The 17922-nt window shown below is 35.9% G+C and overlaps 2 protein-coding genes across 2 annotated transcripts; both read left to right on the top strand.

The window, feature by feature from the left end:
* The first annotated feature begins 1344 nt into the window (after nt 1-1344).
* On the top strand, nt 1345-4526 carry LOC110716822 (amino-acid permease BAT1 homolog). The gene is made up of 8 exons (XM_021895497.1): nt 1345-1589; nt 2417-2677; nt 2792-2810; nt 2893-3112; nt 3200-3381; nt 3485-3774; nt 3873-4002; nt 4089-4526. Exons 1-8 carry the CDS (start codon nt 1474-1476, stop codon nt 4434-4436), a joined length of 1566 nt encoding a protein of 521 aa, XP_021751189.1. The 5' UTR covers nt 1345-1473; the 3' UTR covers nt 4437-4526.
* Nucleotides 4527-16554: 12028 nt separating this feature from the next.
* LOC110724658 lies at nt 16555-17547 on the top strand. The gene is made up of 2 exons (XM_021904128.1): nt 16555-17159; nt 17247-17547. Exons 1-2 carry the CDS (start codon nt 16555-16557, stop codon nt 17545-17547), a joined length of 906 nt encoding a protein of 301 aa, XP_021759820.1.
* Nucleotides 17548-17922: the final 375 nt, after the last annotated feature.

The raw sequence follows: 17922 nt of genomic DNA, 5'->3' as shown, positions 1-17922 counted from the left end.
GGGCTATACCATTAAATAATTTTATCATACTCCCTCCATTTTTTAAAATACATCAGTTTGATTATTATGCTATTTACATATTATATTTGACTTAATTTATTTGTTATTATAAAATAAATAAATATTATTATATAATACATCATTAGATTCGTCAAAGTGTCCACTTTCATAATATAATTAAATATTAATGAAAATTATTTTAAAAATTATATAATAAAACTTTATATTAATACCTGTTTAAAAATATATTTTACGATAAAAATATGTTTTAATTAGGTTAGTAAAAATTTATGGTCAAAGCTAATATATAAATAGTGAAAAAAGTCCAACGTCCCATGTATTCTGGGACAGAGGGAGTATTAAACAAACAACTTACTTTATATGATATATGCTCGTTAACTTTTTTTTTTTGGAAAATTTGCAAATTGCAGCTTAAGTTAACCATTTAAAAAAAATTGCAAATTGCAGCTCAAAAATTATTTTAAATTGTAAATTGCAGCCCATTTTAATTCTTCCATCGATTTACGTGTCGAAAAATATTCGATTAAGGTTTTAGGATCAATTTAGTTCTTAAAGGCCCGAATTGAGCTCGGAATCAGCAAAAAAATAACGTAAATGTCTCATTTTGTGTAACAAAAATGTATCGATTTGTAGGAAATTAGGGCATGTTCTCATTGACTGAACTGAATTGAACTGAACTGAACTAAATATTTTATAAGAGAAGGAAATAAGGAGCTGAGCTGAACTGAACTGAACTGAGCTGAATTGAACTGAACTGAACTGAACTGAACTGAATTTCAACGTAAGAGAACATGCCCTTATTTTATGCTGTAAACGAGGCACTTACATTTTTTTTTGTTAACTTCGAGCTCAATTCGGATCTTGAAGGGCTAAAATGAACCCTAAAACCTTAACCGAATATTTTTTGACATGTAAACCAAAAAAAAAGTTGTATCGGGCGGTAATTTACAGTTTATAAGAAATGGCTGCAATTCGCAAAATACTAACTTTAAGTTGCTGGAATTTGAATTTTTTTTTTTTAAATTTTTTATTTTTACGGTAAAGAGAAGGACCCTATTAGGCTGAAATATCACACTGATCCAACCCAACCCGCATTAACGGACAAGACAACTTAATAGGGGAGAGTTGAAAGAATAAGAAATTTCTCACCCCAAATTGCCTCTAATATGGTTGAGGTAACAAACCTTAAAATCTTTTTGAGAGACAAAGATCTTTTAAAAAATGTGTCAATAATTTATAAGATATTTTAAGCTACCTGCTACCGTATCAATCAAATCAAATTGCACGTTCTACTTTTAGCTAAATTTATTAAATATTTAACTATATGTAACAAGTTGCAGCTAATCAACTACACATTATTTATTGCCCCCAAAATCATGGTGCAAAATATCTATAATTCAATTTCTTTTTATTGAGAGAAAACTTGAGATTTTGTTTGTTGAAGTTGAGCAAATGGATTCAATTGATGTTCAAAACCAACCCCTTTTGAGCACTCAAAGATCAGCAGTGTCTGATGACAATCTGCTGCAACAGTTGGGTTACAAACAAGAGCTTAATCGAAGCCTCTCGTATGTTTTTTTTTACTATCTAACTTATTATTCTTATTATAATAATGTCATTGTTTTGGTGTAAAAGTCATAAGCTCATATAAGAGGTGTCGGCGATTCGTGATTTGATCTCAAGTCTGGATCATTCTCCGAGACTGACTTCACCAACTAACCTTACCTGACATTCTTTCTTGTGTTTATTTATTTATTTTTCAATATTTCTTTTACAGTCTTACTATGCCAGCCAGTCAACTAGTGGAATTTATCTACTATTTCCGTTTCATATTATTTGCAACAATTTGACATAAAGTAGAGAAAAAAAAAATAATCTAATCGTTGCAAATAATTTGAACGACTTACTTTTCAATATGAATATTAGGAAATGATTTATCACTTCTAATCTTAATTAATTGGTACTCTATAAATTATTGAAATGTGATTATCACATAGTTTTTGATTTTTTAACAATTAAACATTCAAGATGTATTTTGATGACCATTTAGGATGTTAATGTTTTGATTTATAAGAAGGTAAATTAGTTGGGTTTACTGTCATTAAAATTGGTGTTGTCTAGAGGATATTGTTAAGTGTTTGGATAAAATTACCTAATTTTTAATGCTTCTGAGGTAAGCTGAATGATATTTTGTTTTTCATATCTGGGAGTTGCAAAGAGATTGAATAAATGATGTAGACGAGATTCAAATTAAGGTCTTGGATACCAGCCGCGTGTACCACTGAGGGTACCAACTAAGTGAATGACTGATGACTACAATGACAAAAATACATAATGATATATATATTGTTCAAATTCAATCTGACATATGTTATGACTTAATTTGGTGATGCAGGGCAATTGCCAATTTTGCAGTGACATTCTCCATCATATCAGTATTAACAGGTTTAACAACAATGTTTAATATGGGTTTAACATACGGCGGACCTGTAACCATGGTGTATGGCTGGCCTATTGTTGGTGTTATGACTATGATGGTGGGTTTGTCCATGGCGGAGATTTGCTCCGCCTTCCCAACATCTGGTGGCCTTTACTTCTGGAGTGCCAAACTTTGTGGGAATCATTGGGGGCCCTTTGCTTCATGGCTCACTGGCTGGTACGTGTCCCAACTGATCGCCTTTATCTATTCCATTCCGTGTCTCATCTTATGTCCATTATCTCTTATGACAGTGATTCCTCGATGTAATTGTTTATTTATCTGCTCTTGCAGGTTCAATATAGTTGGTCAGGTAATGTTCTGCTCTGAATTCACTAGTAAGAGCAGAGGTTTGCTGTTTTCCTTCATCTGATTAAATCTTCTGTGATTCGCAGTGGGCTGTTACAACCAGTGTAGACTACTCTCTGGCACAGTTGATACAGGTGATCATTCTACTCAGTACAGGTGGGAAAAATGGTGGTGGTTACGAAGCATCCAAATATGTCGTGATGGGCCTTCATGGCGGCCTACTTCTTATACATGCATTGTTGAATAGTCTCCCTATTTCATGGCTATCCTTCTTAGGACAGCTTTCTGCAGCTTGGAATGTTGCAGGTACTTTGAATTTCTTAGGCTTTATTATTATACTAGAAGTGAATTTTAGTCAATAATACCTGGCTTTGTATCTGACTGTTCTTTTAGGTGTCTTTGTGCTTATGATACTCGTCCCCCTCGTTGCTAAGGAAAGGGCTAGTGCTGAGTTTGTATTTACTCACTTCAACACTGATAACGGCGAAGGGATCAAAAGTGTAGTATACATCTTTGTCCTTGGACTTCTAATGAGCCAATACACTATCCTAGGCTATGATGCATCTGCTCACATGGTAAGAAAAAAAAAAATAGATTTTCTAACTTTATTAATCACATTGTTAGGCAATAAAACCAATAAATACCAACATTATTTGTTTTGTTAAATTTCAATTACAGACAGAGGAAACGAAGGATGCAGCCAAGAATGGACCGAAAGGAATTATCAGTGCCATTGTTATATCAATAATTGTTGGCTGGGGTTACATTGTTGGTATTACGTTTGCTGTCACCGATATTCCATACCTATTGAGCAGCGAAAATGATGCTGGTGGTTATGCTATAGCCGAAGTATTTTACCTAGCATTCAAGAGTAGATATGGGAGTGGAACTGGTGGAATCATATGCTTGTGTGTTGTTGCTGTTGCTGTATTTTTCTGTGGCATGAGTTCAATGACCAGCAACTCTAGGTGATTAATCTATTTCGTAATAAAAATCTTTTATACTTTGTATATGTAAATATGTTTGATCTCTGACTTTACCTACATTATTGTTTCTTATACATTAGGATGGTTTATGCTTTCTCAAGAGACGGCGCCATGCCATTTTCATCTGTTTGGCAAAAAGTGAACAAGCTAGAAATTCCTATTTATTCAGTTTGGATGTCTGCCTTCATATCCTTTTCCATGGCATTAACGGTATATATGCATCAGTTTATTACTGACAGATTAGTCTATATTGTCCGAATTCCTGCTCTTCCTGACAAAACTGTCTCTTTTTGTAGTCTCTTGGAAGTTTAGTAGCATTTGAAGCAATGGTCTCAATAGCAACAATTGGATTGTACATATCATATGCATTGCCCATATTCTTCAGAGTGACTATAGCTCGCAAATCCTTCGTGCCAGGACCCTTCAACTTGGGGCGATATGGGATACTTATTGGATGGATTGCAGTTGTTTGGGTGATTGCGATTTCGTTGCTGTTCTCACTGCCTGTTGCCTATCCTATCAACACCGAGACTCTCAATTATACACCAGTTGCTGTTGGTGGTCTTTTGATTCTTATATTATCTTATTGGATTCTTAGTGCTAAAAATTGGTTCAAAGGTCCTCTTAAGAATGTACTATTTTGATCCGTCAGATAGATCATAAACATTGTGGCATGTAGAGGCTTTTTTTTTTTACACATTTGTGACTGATCAATATATTGAAGAGAATTGATAGTTCTTGATTACTGGCAACAAATTGATTGACACCATTTGATAATTGTATAAAGTATGACTATAAACTTATGCAATTTTGTGTCAGTAAAAATTATACTAATACATACATCCAAACTAATTCAATTGATAATTAAAAAAAGTTAGAAGAAAAAAGAAATTTTGTCAAATTACACCTTTTAAAAACCAAACTAGTGCGTGGTTTAAGCGATGTCCCGAATTATTATTTTGAACACTTGTAATCTGTATACTATACTAACACAGGGTATACCGGCATACTAGCTTCATGGCTGACACATGTCCTTGTTTTAATTTAATTTAGGCTATTTTATTTTATTTTATTTTCATATTTTTTTTTGTAAAAAACTATTTTAATGTATATTTATCATAAATCTTATTCATATATATTATCACATATTATAGAATATTTCTTGTAACTATAATATCTTTTATATATATAGGGAAGTATATGTTACACATGAATATTTTACTAAATTGCTTAATTTTAAAGAGTCCTATATAATCTTTGTCAAATATATACATGTATAATTTTTTTTTTCAAATAAATACAATATATTTAACAATAAATTGTAAAGTAAAAAATTGACAAAAAATCTAATGAGGAATACTTTATTCTTAATAAATACGTAAGTATTTGATAATGAGGAATATTTACAAGTTGAAAAAATGTAGGTCTAATATATCATTTGAAACATAATAAAATCTTCATTAATTCCTATATTACAAATATCTATCAATTTATTAAAATAATACATTTGAAAAATAAAATTAATAATAATAATAAAAAAATACACCACTTGTCGCCTAAACTGTCACGGAAGAATAATGTAATATTCAATACTTTCTAATTTTTTACAGAAAATGACATGAAAATAATTTCCAGCTCATGTCATCCTCCTAAATCATATGTATTATCTCATCCGCTATAAATATTTTGGCGTTGCCGAGATTGAGCATAGATGCCTTGATGAGTGTTCCGCTACTATCTCTGATGATAACACCTGATGCTGCTGAGTTGTTACGAACTGAACCGTCAAACTTGAGCTTGTCAATCTGTATTCTATAGACACCTAAAAATGTCTCCCCAACCGATGATGAACAATCTTTCACCACCATTATTGGTTGGGTGTTAAATTCAACCAACATAGATTAAACAGGTTTAGGGTTAATCCTATTGATTGTATGTTAGTCAGAAAGCGCACATGAATACGATCATAATAAAGTAGAGGCCTATTATTAGGGCAGGTTCAATCTCTTTTAGGTTGGATTTGTACCATCATCCCCGAACCCTTATTTGGTTCATGACCTTATGGAGTTGACGATCTCTTGGATCGTTAAGGGGTGTAACCTTCATCCTATGAACGGTTTACAAGTTCCTTAAAAACTTGTTGGCGACTCTTTTGCTCTATCTTCTTCCCTTTTGGACGCCACCGTACTTTAGTGTATGATCACAGTGGGGTTCAAGCTAGTGGGATTTTTAAAGGCTTGAAATTATTCCCTACACATACATATACAAGTAAAATCATGGCAACAATTTCAACATAAAACCTCAAAATCTAAAATCCCCAAATTGATTTTTAAGGGTTTTTTCATGAAATTACTTATGTGAGGCAAATTCAAGACAAAAATCAAAGGAGACTTACATGGATGCTTGTAGAGGGTCGAAAATAAGGAAAATAGCAAGCAATTACAGCAAATTGGTGAAAATTCGAACTCTAAAAGCGCGAAAAACTTCCGGCCACCAGCAGGACCGCCGCGACACGGTCAACAAGATCCGTGACACGGCAAGGCTGTCCCGTGTCACGGTGAGCTTCACAGGCGACGGAGCTCCGGCGACTCAGACGGCAGCTCCGGTAACTCTGCCAGCGACTTCGAACAACAGCAACAACAGTAGGAAGCACGAAACAACGGTAGCAGCATCCCGCAATAAAATAAAATAAAAAAGGAGAGAGAAAAGGCAGGAAAACCGTGACACGGTGGTGGAAACCGGCCGACGGGAAGCAAAACCGGGCACCAGTGAGAGCTCGACGAGATACGGCAACCCAAGGAGTTTTTTTGAACTTTTTGGAGTAAGAGTGGAGATGAGAAATGGCGAAAATGGTAGAGCAAAAATGCGAATTTAAAGGAAAAAAGTAACCGTGCAACGGACCCCGTGCCACGGTTACCGTTATTGTGTAACTACACAATTTGACGTGGCACGTTGACCAATTCAAACAGCAAAATAAAAAAAAAGGGAAAAAAAAAGTTCTCGTGACACGGGATTCTGTCCCGTCTGACGGGAGTTATTCTCGTGTCACGGCGATCCTGTGACGTGGCGCGGCAATTTTGCACACTGTCAGCGAATATTCCTGGCGTTTTTGACTAGTTTGACTGATTTTCCGAGCTTATTGGGCGATTATTTTTCGCTAGAATTACGCGGAAAATTCTAACTAATATTTAAGGGGGACTAAAATTACTATTTTACCCCTGGCAAGCGTCAAAGTCTATTTTTCGGCATTTTAAGCATTTAATATGGTCGGATAATCGGCTTAAAATTGTGACTCATCTGCGGCCCACGTTCGGGGATAATCGAACCATCATACACTTACCAATTTCAGCAATCGTCGACTTTCCTCGGGCTTGGAAAGCATTATCGGTGGATTTTTCCTCAAGTATAGAAAACCGCCAAGTCGGCTTTCCTCAAGCATGGAAAGCGTTATCGGTGGATTTTTCTTCAAGTATAGAAAACCGCCAAGTCGGCTTTCCTCAGGCTTGGAAAGCGTTATCGGTGGATTTTTCTTCAAGTATAGAAAACCGCCAAGTCGGCTTTCCTCAAGCATGGAAAGCGTTATCGGTGGATTTTTGTTCAAGTATAGAAAACCACCAAGTCGGCTTTCCTCAGGCTTGGAAAGCGTTATCGGTGGATTTTTCTTCAAGTATAGGAAACCGCAAAGTCGGCTTTCCTCAAGCATGGAAAGCGTTATCGGTGGATTTTTCTTCAAGTATAGAAAACCGCCAAGTCGGCTTTCCTCAGGCTTGGGAAGCGTTATCGGTGGATTTTTCTTCAAGTATAGAAAACCGCCAAGTCGGCTTTCCTCAGGCTTGGAAAGCGTTATCGGTGGATTTTTCTTCAAGTATAGAAAACCGCCAAGTCGGCTTTCCTCAGGCTTGGAAAGCGTTATCGGTGGATTTTTCTTCAAGTATAGAAAACCGCCAAGTCGGCTTTCCTCGGGCATGGAAAGCGTTATCGGTGGATTTTCTTCAAGTATAGAAAACCACGAAATTCCTTTGTCGGCTTTCCTCAGGCATGGAAGGCATTATCGGTGGATTTCTTCAGGCATAGAAAGACACCAAGTTCTTTTGTCGACTTTCCTCAGGCATGGAAAGTATTATCCGGTAGCTTTCTTCAGGCTTTAAAAACTACCAAACTCTTCAGTCAGCTTTCCTCAAGCATGGAAAGCGTTTCAACAAATGTCACTCGGTGGATTCCTTCAAGCTTAGGAAGTTGCCAAATTCGTTTGTCACCGATACATTGGTACCAGATATGTATTCTATCCCGTTACTCTTTTATCTGTGGAATTAACATTTTTCTGCAGGTATCGACGTATGCAGAGTGATTTAGGATCGCAAAACTTCTTAAATCATTCTCCGTCCCTATCGGCTACTTTGACTATCGTTTTCAAAACTGACGTTTCTACAAACTCAGTCAAAGTGGGGGCTTCTGTAGACACTTAAAAATGTCTCCCCAAAACCAAACCCGATGATAAATAACCTTTCACCGCCACTATTGGTCGGGTTTAGTATTTAATCCCGAGAGTGCGTAAAAAATCGTATTTTATTAAAATCATACTTTTGAACGGTCCATTGGTTTAGTCTTGATGTTTGGTAAAAGCATAGTTTTAATTTCAGCCCAACTTATTTTAAACCCAAACCTTTTTTTATTTTATTATTTTATTATTTTTGGCCCAAACCTTTTATTTATTTTTATTTAATTATTTTCTTATTTTAGCCCGAATTATAAAAGTCAGAAAAAAGCCCGAAATTATCAATCGGCATTTTAAACACCGAAAGAAATTAGGGTTAAAAATGAATTTAGACGGAAAATGGACTGAAAAATTCCCGCGCCACGGCAGAATGCCACCGTGTCACGGGAATGCTTCCCGTCTGACGGTAGAACTTCCCGTGACACGGGAGGTCTGCCGTGACACGGGACGTTTCGTGTCCTTTCCGCGTAAACCCTTAACGCGTTTTTCATCCCGTTTTCTGAAAATTTCCCGCGTCACTCCAAAACTGTACCATGTCACGGGAAAGTGCACCGTCTGACATTACAGTCTGATCGTGTCATGGTACAGTCTGACCGTGTCACGGGATACTTTTTTAGGGTTTTTATCATTTTAGGGTTCCGTGTGCTCCCTCAACACATTTTCCCTATAAATACCCCCTCATTTCTGATGAACGGGGCACCGAGTAATTTGATTATTTTATTTTCTCTCTTCTATGCTTTAGCCTAAACACTAGCCTACCCTTTTTCACTTCAAAATTCCTTCTTCAAGCACTCAAAGGAGTCCATATTTTACTCGAGGTTCTGTCTTTAAGCGAAGGCGTGAAAGGTAGAACTGTTTGAGGGTTTGGCCCCAAAATCAACTTTATTTAATTTAATTTAATTTAATTATTGTTTATTTATTTCCTTGAAGTTACTAACTCGTTTATTATTTTGTAGTTGCAAACAAACAGAATCAAAGTAAGGATCATGCTCCTTTTGTTTTTATTATTTTTCTAACGATTTTATGTTGTTGGAATTGTGATTAAATTGGTTCTAATATTAATATTGTTCTATTATATTGTTATTATGATCACTATATTGCATGTTTAAAGGGAATATGTAATTGAAAATCACGCCTAATAAGATAATTTGGACAACCGAATTAGGTTCCTTTTTAATCTTATTATAGAATTATGTGTGCATTAATATTCAACCAATTTAGCTTAATAATAGTTTTGAGCAAATTGAATTTTTGTTTGTATGCCTTTGAGATCGCATGAATCACTTTTCACTATAAGAATCGAGCAGAGGCCAATACGGGCGAATGTGATTCCATGACTCACTTCGTACCATTATCCCCGATCCTCCTTTCGTGGTTCCGAACCATATGGAGTTAGTAATCTCATGGATTATGAATGGGGTGTAACCTTCACGGGTCAATCGTTGTTTCCTATCGTTGTCCCTTATCGTGGTTGCCTTTTTATGATCTGTGAACGGTTTACAAGTTCCTTAAAAACTTGTTGGCGGCTCCCTACTTTATTTGTCCCTAATCGTTGTCCCTAATCGTAATGTCAATTCCCACTTCCTATGAGTGCCAAGCATATTCACAACATGCTTTTACGTAGGCGCACTTCGATCGACGCCTACAATCATCAAAGCTCTTTGCTCTAGAGACGCGTGGGCATATCATTCAAAAGCTCTTTGTTCAGAGACGCGTGGACATATCATCGAAGATCTCCTATTTTCAAAAGCTCTTTGCTCCAGAGACGCGTGGGCATCTCCATCAAAGCTCTTTTTCTCTAGAGACGCGTGGGCATATCATTCAAAATCTCTTTTGTTCATAGACGCGTGGACACATCATTTAGAAGTTCATATTAAAAAAAAGAATATAATAAAGAAGCTCTATTGTTCAGAGACGCGTGGACATACTAAAAAAAAAAGAAAAGAAGCTCTTTGTTCAGAGGCGCGTTGACATATCAAAAGGAAGCTCTTTGTTCAGAGAGTGTGAACATCGAAACAGAAAGGTGGCCTTCCCTAGATTGTGGAGAGTTGTCACAAACAACTAAGGATTGTTTCAAGAGAAGCAATCTTCGATAGTATTACCTTGGACGTGGAATATTATCAAAGCGGGGGAGGATCATTTCAGGCGAAGCAGTCTTCCAAATTGGAAGCAGTTACAGGCGTAGCGGTTTTCAAGCGGGATGGCATTCTCTAGCTTGCAGGAGATCATCAAAACAATTGCTTACTTTCAAAGACGTGTGCTCGACGGTACAAGATACACGTTTCCCAACTCTTTTATCTGTTTAACTAACGCTAGTTTGCAGGTATCGACGTTACAAGAGTGATTTAGGATCGCAGAACGTTCTGAATCATTCTCCGTCCCTATCGATACTTTGACTTTCGTTTTCAAAACTCGCGTTTCTCCAAACTCAGTCAAAGTGGGGGCTTCTGTAGAAACTCAAATGTGTCTCCCCAAAACCAAACCCAGTGATGAGTACCTTTCGCGTCGAATCATAATCGAATGAAGCGAAAGTGTGGAAAGCCTAGTGTTGCGGATAGTTTTAATTTCTTTTCTCTTCTCTCTGTTTTTGAAAACTTATTTTAAGAAAACAGTCAATCCAGTTTGGTTGGTCCATGATATGGGTCCAATAATAGTGTAGTTGGATGGGGCTTGACAAAAGCTTTCCAACGATATATTATAAGCCCAATTCCGATAAATATTGAGGAAGTTATGGCCAATTTACTAAATTGGGTTCGGTTTGAGCCTTATGTACGGCCCAATGATCTAGGGGAGGGCCTAATATGATTTATCATTCCTAATGCAATTAGGAATGATTGTAGTCTTCTAGATTCTTCTAGAAGGTTCTTTTCATTCCTAATTCAATTAGCATTGAAAAATTGACTTTTGTTGACTTTTCAGAGTTTTAATTAAAATCAAAAATCGTTTTCGAGGAAAAGTTACGATTTTATCCTCCAGTACGGCAAACTTATCTGATTTTCGAAAATGCGTCAAAAACAGGACTAGCGTCTGACGCTAGGCATTGGCGCCTGGAGCTAGGCCTGGCGCCTGGCGCTAGTGTTGGCGCCTTGCACCAATCAGCTGGTGATGGCGCCAGCTCTGTTTCACGTGCGCCAAGTGCTCTGTTTGTTAATTTTATCTTTTGGCTGATTTTCTCTATAAATAACGTCGTAAAAACTCCGTTTTGATTCACCTACAATCAGTTTTCAATTCTCATTCTCTTCTAATTCATTAATTCATCTCTTATTCATTTTTTTCTCTTTCAAAAAAACTTGCTTTTACATACAAAATTCCGCATTCGCAAGATCTAGAAACACCTAGCCATATTCGAGATTGTCTTCGCCCTAGACGTGAAAGGTTTAATTTCTGAGGGTTTGGTCCCAAATCTCTCTTTCAATTATTTAATTTAATTGTTTAATTATTATTTTCCTTGAAGTTACTAACGTGTGTATTTTGTTATTAGAAAGAAGTACGAGGCATCAAAGTAAATGCTTTAATTGATTTTTATTGATGTTATGTTGTAGAAATCATGTTAATATTATTATTATGATATTCCTAGTATCATGTCTAGGGTAGATTTAATATTAAATATGATTGTTACAATGCATCCTATTTTCTTCCTAATATTTATGATTGTTAGTATCATGTTAGAGTTAAAGCTTTGATTTTTATTGCTTAGTGACATGCTAGGGTTTGTTATTAATCTTGTTAGTATCATGCCTAGAATCTTGCTATTATTATGCTTTAGTATTAACATGAACATGACTATGATTATAATTGTTATAATTTATGATGATTATGAGTATTATTATTATTATTTTGATGATTATAATTTTATTTTCATGATTGCTATGTTGCTTGATATTTATTATTTATTGCTTGATCACGCCTTTATTGCATGTTTTAAAGGGAATTGGTACTTGTAATCACGCTTAATAAGATATTAATAATCTTGTTAGGGTTAATTTGATTATAATTCAAGTGATCGCCAATAATAGTTTTATTTGTGCATTAATATTCAACCAACATAGATAAACAGGTTCAGGGTAATCGTATTGATTGCATGTTAATTAGAAAGCGCACATGAATACGATCTGAACAAAGTAGAGGCTTATTATTAGGGCAGGTTCAATCTCTTTTAGGTTGGATTTGTACCTTCATACCCGAAACCTTATTTGGTTCTAGACCTTATGGAGTTGACGATCTCTTGGATCGTTAAGGGGTGTAACCTTCACCCTGTGAACGGTTTACAAGTTCCTAAAAAAACATGTTGGCGACTCTTTAACTCTATCTTCTTCCCTTTTGGACGCCACCGTACTTTATTGTATGATCACAATGGGGTTCAAGCTAGGGGTTAATGCTTGAAATTTATTCCCTACAGTTGGTCACGCTCTTTTTCATATAAAGTGACTCCAACTTCCACTACTAGAAATAAGCAAAATAATGACAGATCTCTTCCGACGGACGGAAAATTCCATCGTAATTTGCAAAATTTCCAACGAAATTTATTTTGTCGCAATATTTCGACGGAATTTAAGTGTTACAACGTCGGAAAATATTTTTTCCGACGGATTAATTTTCCGTTGGAAAATTAATCATTTGAAAAATAAGGGGATGGAAGCATTTGAAACCGTTTGACCTACTTCGAAATAGTGCAACCCGAAGCCGACAGTAAGAGAGAGAAAGAGAAGGATAGAGAAAGAGAAAGAGCGTTGCCGGTGCCGGCGTTCCTCAACGTTGCCGGAGTAGGCGGCTTTCCCCAAGGGCGACGGATTTTTTTCGGGTTGAAACCGAAAGAGAGAGAAGAGAAGGAGAGAGAGATATAGAGAAGGAGAGAGAGAGGAGAAGGCCGGACGCGTGCACGTCGGTGGTTCCACGGAGCCGGAATCGCCGGCGATTCCCTAGGGCGACAGAAAGAAAGAGGCTGAAGGAGAAAGAGAAAATCTCGCCCTCCAGCCTTCCCTGTCGAGCCTGCACGCGCCGTCCAGCCTCCACGCCGCGGTGGTAGTTGTCGGCGACGCCCCTCACAAAAGGTCAGTGTTTGTTTTTTTTTTTAATTTTAAACTAAAATCTTACCGGCTCCTCCTAACCACAGCAAGCAGCCTCCACCGGCTGAAGCACCGCCGTCGGCTGAAACAACCACCACAAGCACCCTCCGGCCTCCTCCCTTCCCTCCGTGACTGAATCTCCTTCGCCGGTAAGCTTCCTACTTCCCCCCTTTTTTCTAATTTTAAATTTTTCAATTTAATTATGTTAAAAAATTAAATAAACCATTATTTATTTTATTTTCTTTAAATTTTTTGTAGGATTTGTACAATTTAGTTGATTAATTGTCAAAAACAAGTGCACATCAAGGTTAGTCACATTACTAAACTTAATATATAATGTATGAATGTTACTTTGATTTGGTTATGTTTAATATATTGTAGTTTAGTTTAGTTTATTATAATAAAATGTGGTTTAGTTTAATGTATTTCAATATAATGTACTTGAAATTAGTTTATTTATTTATTTTTATATATGTTAGTTTAGTTTAATATAATGAAATGTTAGTTTGGTTTGTTTTAGTTTAGTGTAATATGACGTATGTTAGATAACTTTATTTAATATAATATGATGTATGTTAGATTACTTTAGTTCATTATAATCCAAATTAGTTTTGTTTAGTTTAATATAATGTTTCTTACTTAAGTTTAATTTTATATAATGCATGTTACTAGATTTAATATATGTTAGTTTAGTTTGGTTTTGTTTGGTTAGATTTGTTTATATTAATGTTATGGTTTTATGATATGTTTGTTTATGTTAAGTTTAATTATGATATATTTGTATAATATTTTGTATGTTAATTTAGTTTTAATATTTTTAAATAAATCATTTGCATAATCATATGCCTAGATACCTGTTCAAGGCATACACATTAGGAGTATGTCTTGAATAGTCCCTGGCTGGGACTGTCCTTGTACGTTTATTCTCACTTAGGTGGTGAATGTATTTGTAGACACCCATTTGTGTCTCCCCAAAACCAAACCCGGTGATGAGTATCTTTCGCGTCGAATCATAATCGAATGAAGTGAAAGTGTGGAAAGTTTAGTGTTGTGGATAGTTTTAATTTTTTTTCTCTTCTCTCTGTTTTAAAAACTTATTTTAAGAAAACAGTCAATCCAGTTTGGTTGGACCATGATATGGGTCCAATAGTAGTGTAGTTGGATGGGGCTTGACAAGAGCTTTTAAACGATATATTATAAGCCCAATTCCGATGAATATTGAGGAAGTTATGGCCAATTTACTAAACTGGGCCCGGTTTGAGTTTTATATGCGGCCCAATGATCTAGAGGAGGGCCTAATATGGATTTATCATTCTTAATGCAATTAGGAATGGTTTTAGTCTTCTAAATTCTTCTAGAAGGTTCTTTTCATTCCTAATTCAATTAGCATTGGTAAATTGACTTTTGTTGACTTTTCAGAGTTTTAATTAAAATCAAAGAGCATTTTTGAGGAAAAATACGATTTTATCCTCCTGTACGGCAATTTTTTTCTGATTTTAAGAAAACGCGTGAATTTCAGAATCAGCGCCAAACGCCAGCTGTAGCGCCTGGAGCTAATGTTGGCGTCTGGCGCCAATAGCCAGCGTTGGCGCTAATTCAATTTTATGAGCGCCAGAACTCTTTTTTGATATTTTATCTTTTTGGCTAATTTTCTCTATAAATAACGTCGTAAAAACTCCGTTTTCATTCACCAATTACAACCAATTTTCATTCATCTACAATCTACCAACTCTCGTCAAGATTCTCTTGATTACTCTCTCTCTCTTTTCTAAACTAGCTTTCTCTCAAATATAAAAATTCCACATTCATTTGATCTAGAAACACCTAGCCATATTCGAAGTTGCCTTCGCCCTAGACGTGAAAGGTTTAATTTTTGAGGATTTGGTCCCAAATCTCTCTTTCAATTATTTAATTTAATTTTTTTGTTTATTATTTTCCTTAAAGTTACTAACGTGTGTATTTTGTTGTTAGAAAGAGGTACGAGGCATCAAAGTAAGTATTTTAATGATTTTTATTGATATTATAATGTAGAAATCATGTTTAGGTTGTTATTATGATTCCTAGTATCATGTCTAGGGTAACTTTAATATCAGGTATGATTAAAAGTATGATGCATTCTATTTTCTTTCCTGATATTCATGTTAGTATCATGTTAGGGTTAAGTATATGATTTTTATTGTTTAGTGACATGCTAGGGTTTGTTATTAATCTTGTTAGTATCATGCCTAGGATCTTGCTATTTTTATTATGCTTTAACATAATTCATGATTATTTTTATAATTGTTTTGATTATGATTATTTTTATGATTATTACGATTATTATGATGATTATTTTTTATGTTGCTTGATATTTATTGTTATTGCTTGATCACGCCTTTTATGCATGTTTAAAAGGATTTTTGTACTTGTAATCACGCTTAATAAGATAATTAATAATTTTGTTCAGGGTTAATTTGATTATAATTCAAGTGATCGCCAATAGTAGTTTTATTTGTGCATTAATATTCAACTAACATAGATAAACAGGTTTAGGGTTAACCTAATGATCGTATGTTTAGTCAGAAAGCGCACATGAATACGATCTGAATAAAGTAGAGGCCTATTATTAGGGTAGGTTCAATCTCTTTAAGGTTGGATTTGTACCTTCATCCCCAAACCCTATTTGGTTCAAGACCTTATGTAGTTGACGATCTCTTGGATCGTTAAGGGGTGTAACCTTCACCCTGTGAATGGTTTTTAAGTTCCTAAAACTTGTTGGCGACTCTTTTGCTCTATCTTCTTTCCCTTTGGATGCCACCGTACTTTAGTGTATGATCACAGTAGGGTTCAAGCTAGGGGATTAACGCTTGAAATATTCCCTACAATATTCCTTTTTTTTAATTCTAAGGAAGATCCTTGCTTGTCATTTCTCTACAATGTTCTCTAGGTACATATATAGGTGTTTCTAATCGCCTATATCGTGTACTTGGAGAACTCTAGGGAAATGCTGCCGGATTTTCCATAGAATTGAAATCCTGGCATACATTCACTAGTGAGATTAAACGTCCAAGGATGGGTTAGGTTGGAGTGATAAGGACCCTTGGAAATCATTTATCTTCTCATTTGCATTTCCATAACACTTTGATCTATAATGAATATATATTGTGCTTTGTGACTAATGTGATTAATGGCATATGTGTTAGTTGTGTAGAACTTGTAATCATGAAACGAAAAGAACGTAGCTGGATGTACGAAAGGAAGGTTGGGAATTCTATTAATCCTGAGTTCTTGAAGGGGGTAGGTGAATTCCTTAAATATGTGGAAGATCATCTCGAGAGTAGCAACTCGAATGAAGTTAGGTGTCCATGTTTTAAATGCAAAAACAAACGTCTTTGGGATGCGGATACGGTTAAACTTCATTTGTATCGCAGTGGTTTTTTACCTAATTACTATGAGTGGATGTGTCATGGGAAAAGGTTTCCAGGAACTCGTGGAAGGAAGTCAAATGAATATCGTGAAATGGTTTTGGATGCATTTGGTCAGTCTCAAGATCAAGGGCATTCCGAAGAGGCGGTTGTTTCATTAGAGGAGGAGCCTAATGCACAAGCTAAGCCATTTTTTGATTTGTTTAGGTCTTCTGAACAACCGTTATACGAAGGGAGTTCATTGTCTATGTTAGAGATGGCTTCTAGAATCACTAGCCTAAAGTGCGAGTATAATTTGTCGCACAAATGTGTTGATGGATTTGCTTCTTTGGTTAATGAAGCGATTCCTAACAGCAACCACATGGCCGAGACATTCTATGAGGTCAAGAAAATTGTTAAGGGGTTAGAGCTTCCCCATAAAAAGATTCATGCATGCCCGAAAGGATGTATGTTGTTTTGAAAAGATGATGCTGAATTATCTACATGTAGGGTGTGTGGCAGCGACCGATACAAGAAGACTTCTAAAGGTAGCTTAGTGCCTCTGAATGTTCTATTTTATTTCCCTATCACACCTAGGTTGCAAAGGCTTTTTGCAACTAAAAACATTTTCGAGGAAATGACATGGCATGCTAAAAATCCTCGAGTTCAAGGCACAATGGCACACCCTAGCGACAGTGAAGCGTGGAAACACCTTGATAGTTGCTTTCTTGAGTTTTCCTCTGAACCTCGCAATGTTCGACTTGGCCTATGTACTGATGGATTTGCTCCACATGGTCAATTTGGGGGATAATATTCTTGTTGGCCTGTTATTTTGACCCCTTATAACTTGCCTCCGTCAATGTGTATGAAAAGACAGTTCATGTTTCTTTCGATACTTGTTCCTGATCCTAAAAACCCTAAGGGAAACATGGATGTTTACATGCAGCCTCTCATACACGAATTGAACCATTTGTGGGAAGTTGGGGCAAATACTTACAACATTTCAAGAAAACAGAATTTCAATCTTCGAGCAGCCATCCTATGGACCGTTAGTGACTTCCTGGCTTATTGTATGTTATCTGGTTAGAACACAGCCGGTAAGAAGGCTTGTCCATATTGCATGGAGAAAAGTAAAGCATTTTGGCTCGAACATGGTGGTAAGGTTTCTTGGTTTGATTGCCATTGT

Source organism: Chenopodium quinoa, unplaced genomic scaffold (genome assembly GCF_001683475.1).
Source record: "Chenopodium quinoa cultivar QQ74 unplaced genomic scaffold, ASM168347v1, whole genome shotgun sequence".
NCBI classification, from domain to species: Eukaryota; Viridiplantae; Streptophyta; class Magnoliopsida; order Caryophyllales; family Amaranthaceae; genus Chenopodium; species Chenopodium quinoa.
The sequence above is the reverse complement of the archived record's forward strand: the minus strand, read 5'-3'. Positions and strand labels throughout refer to the sequence as shown.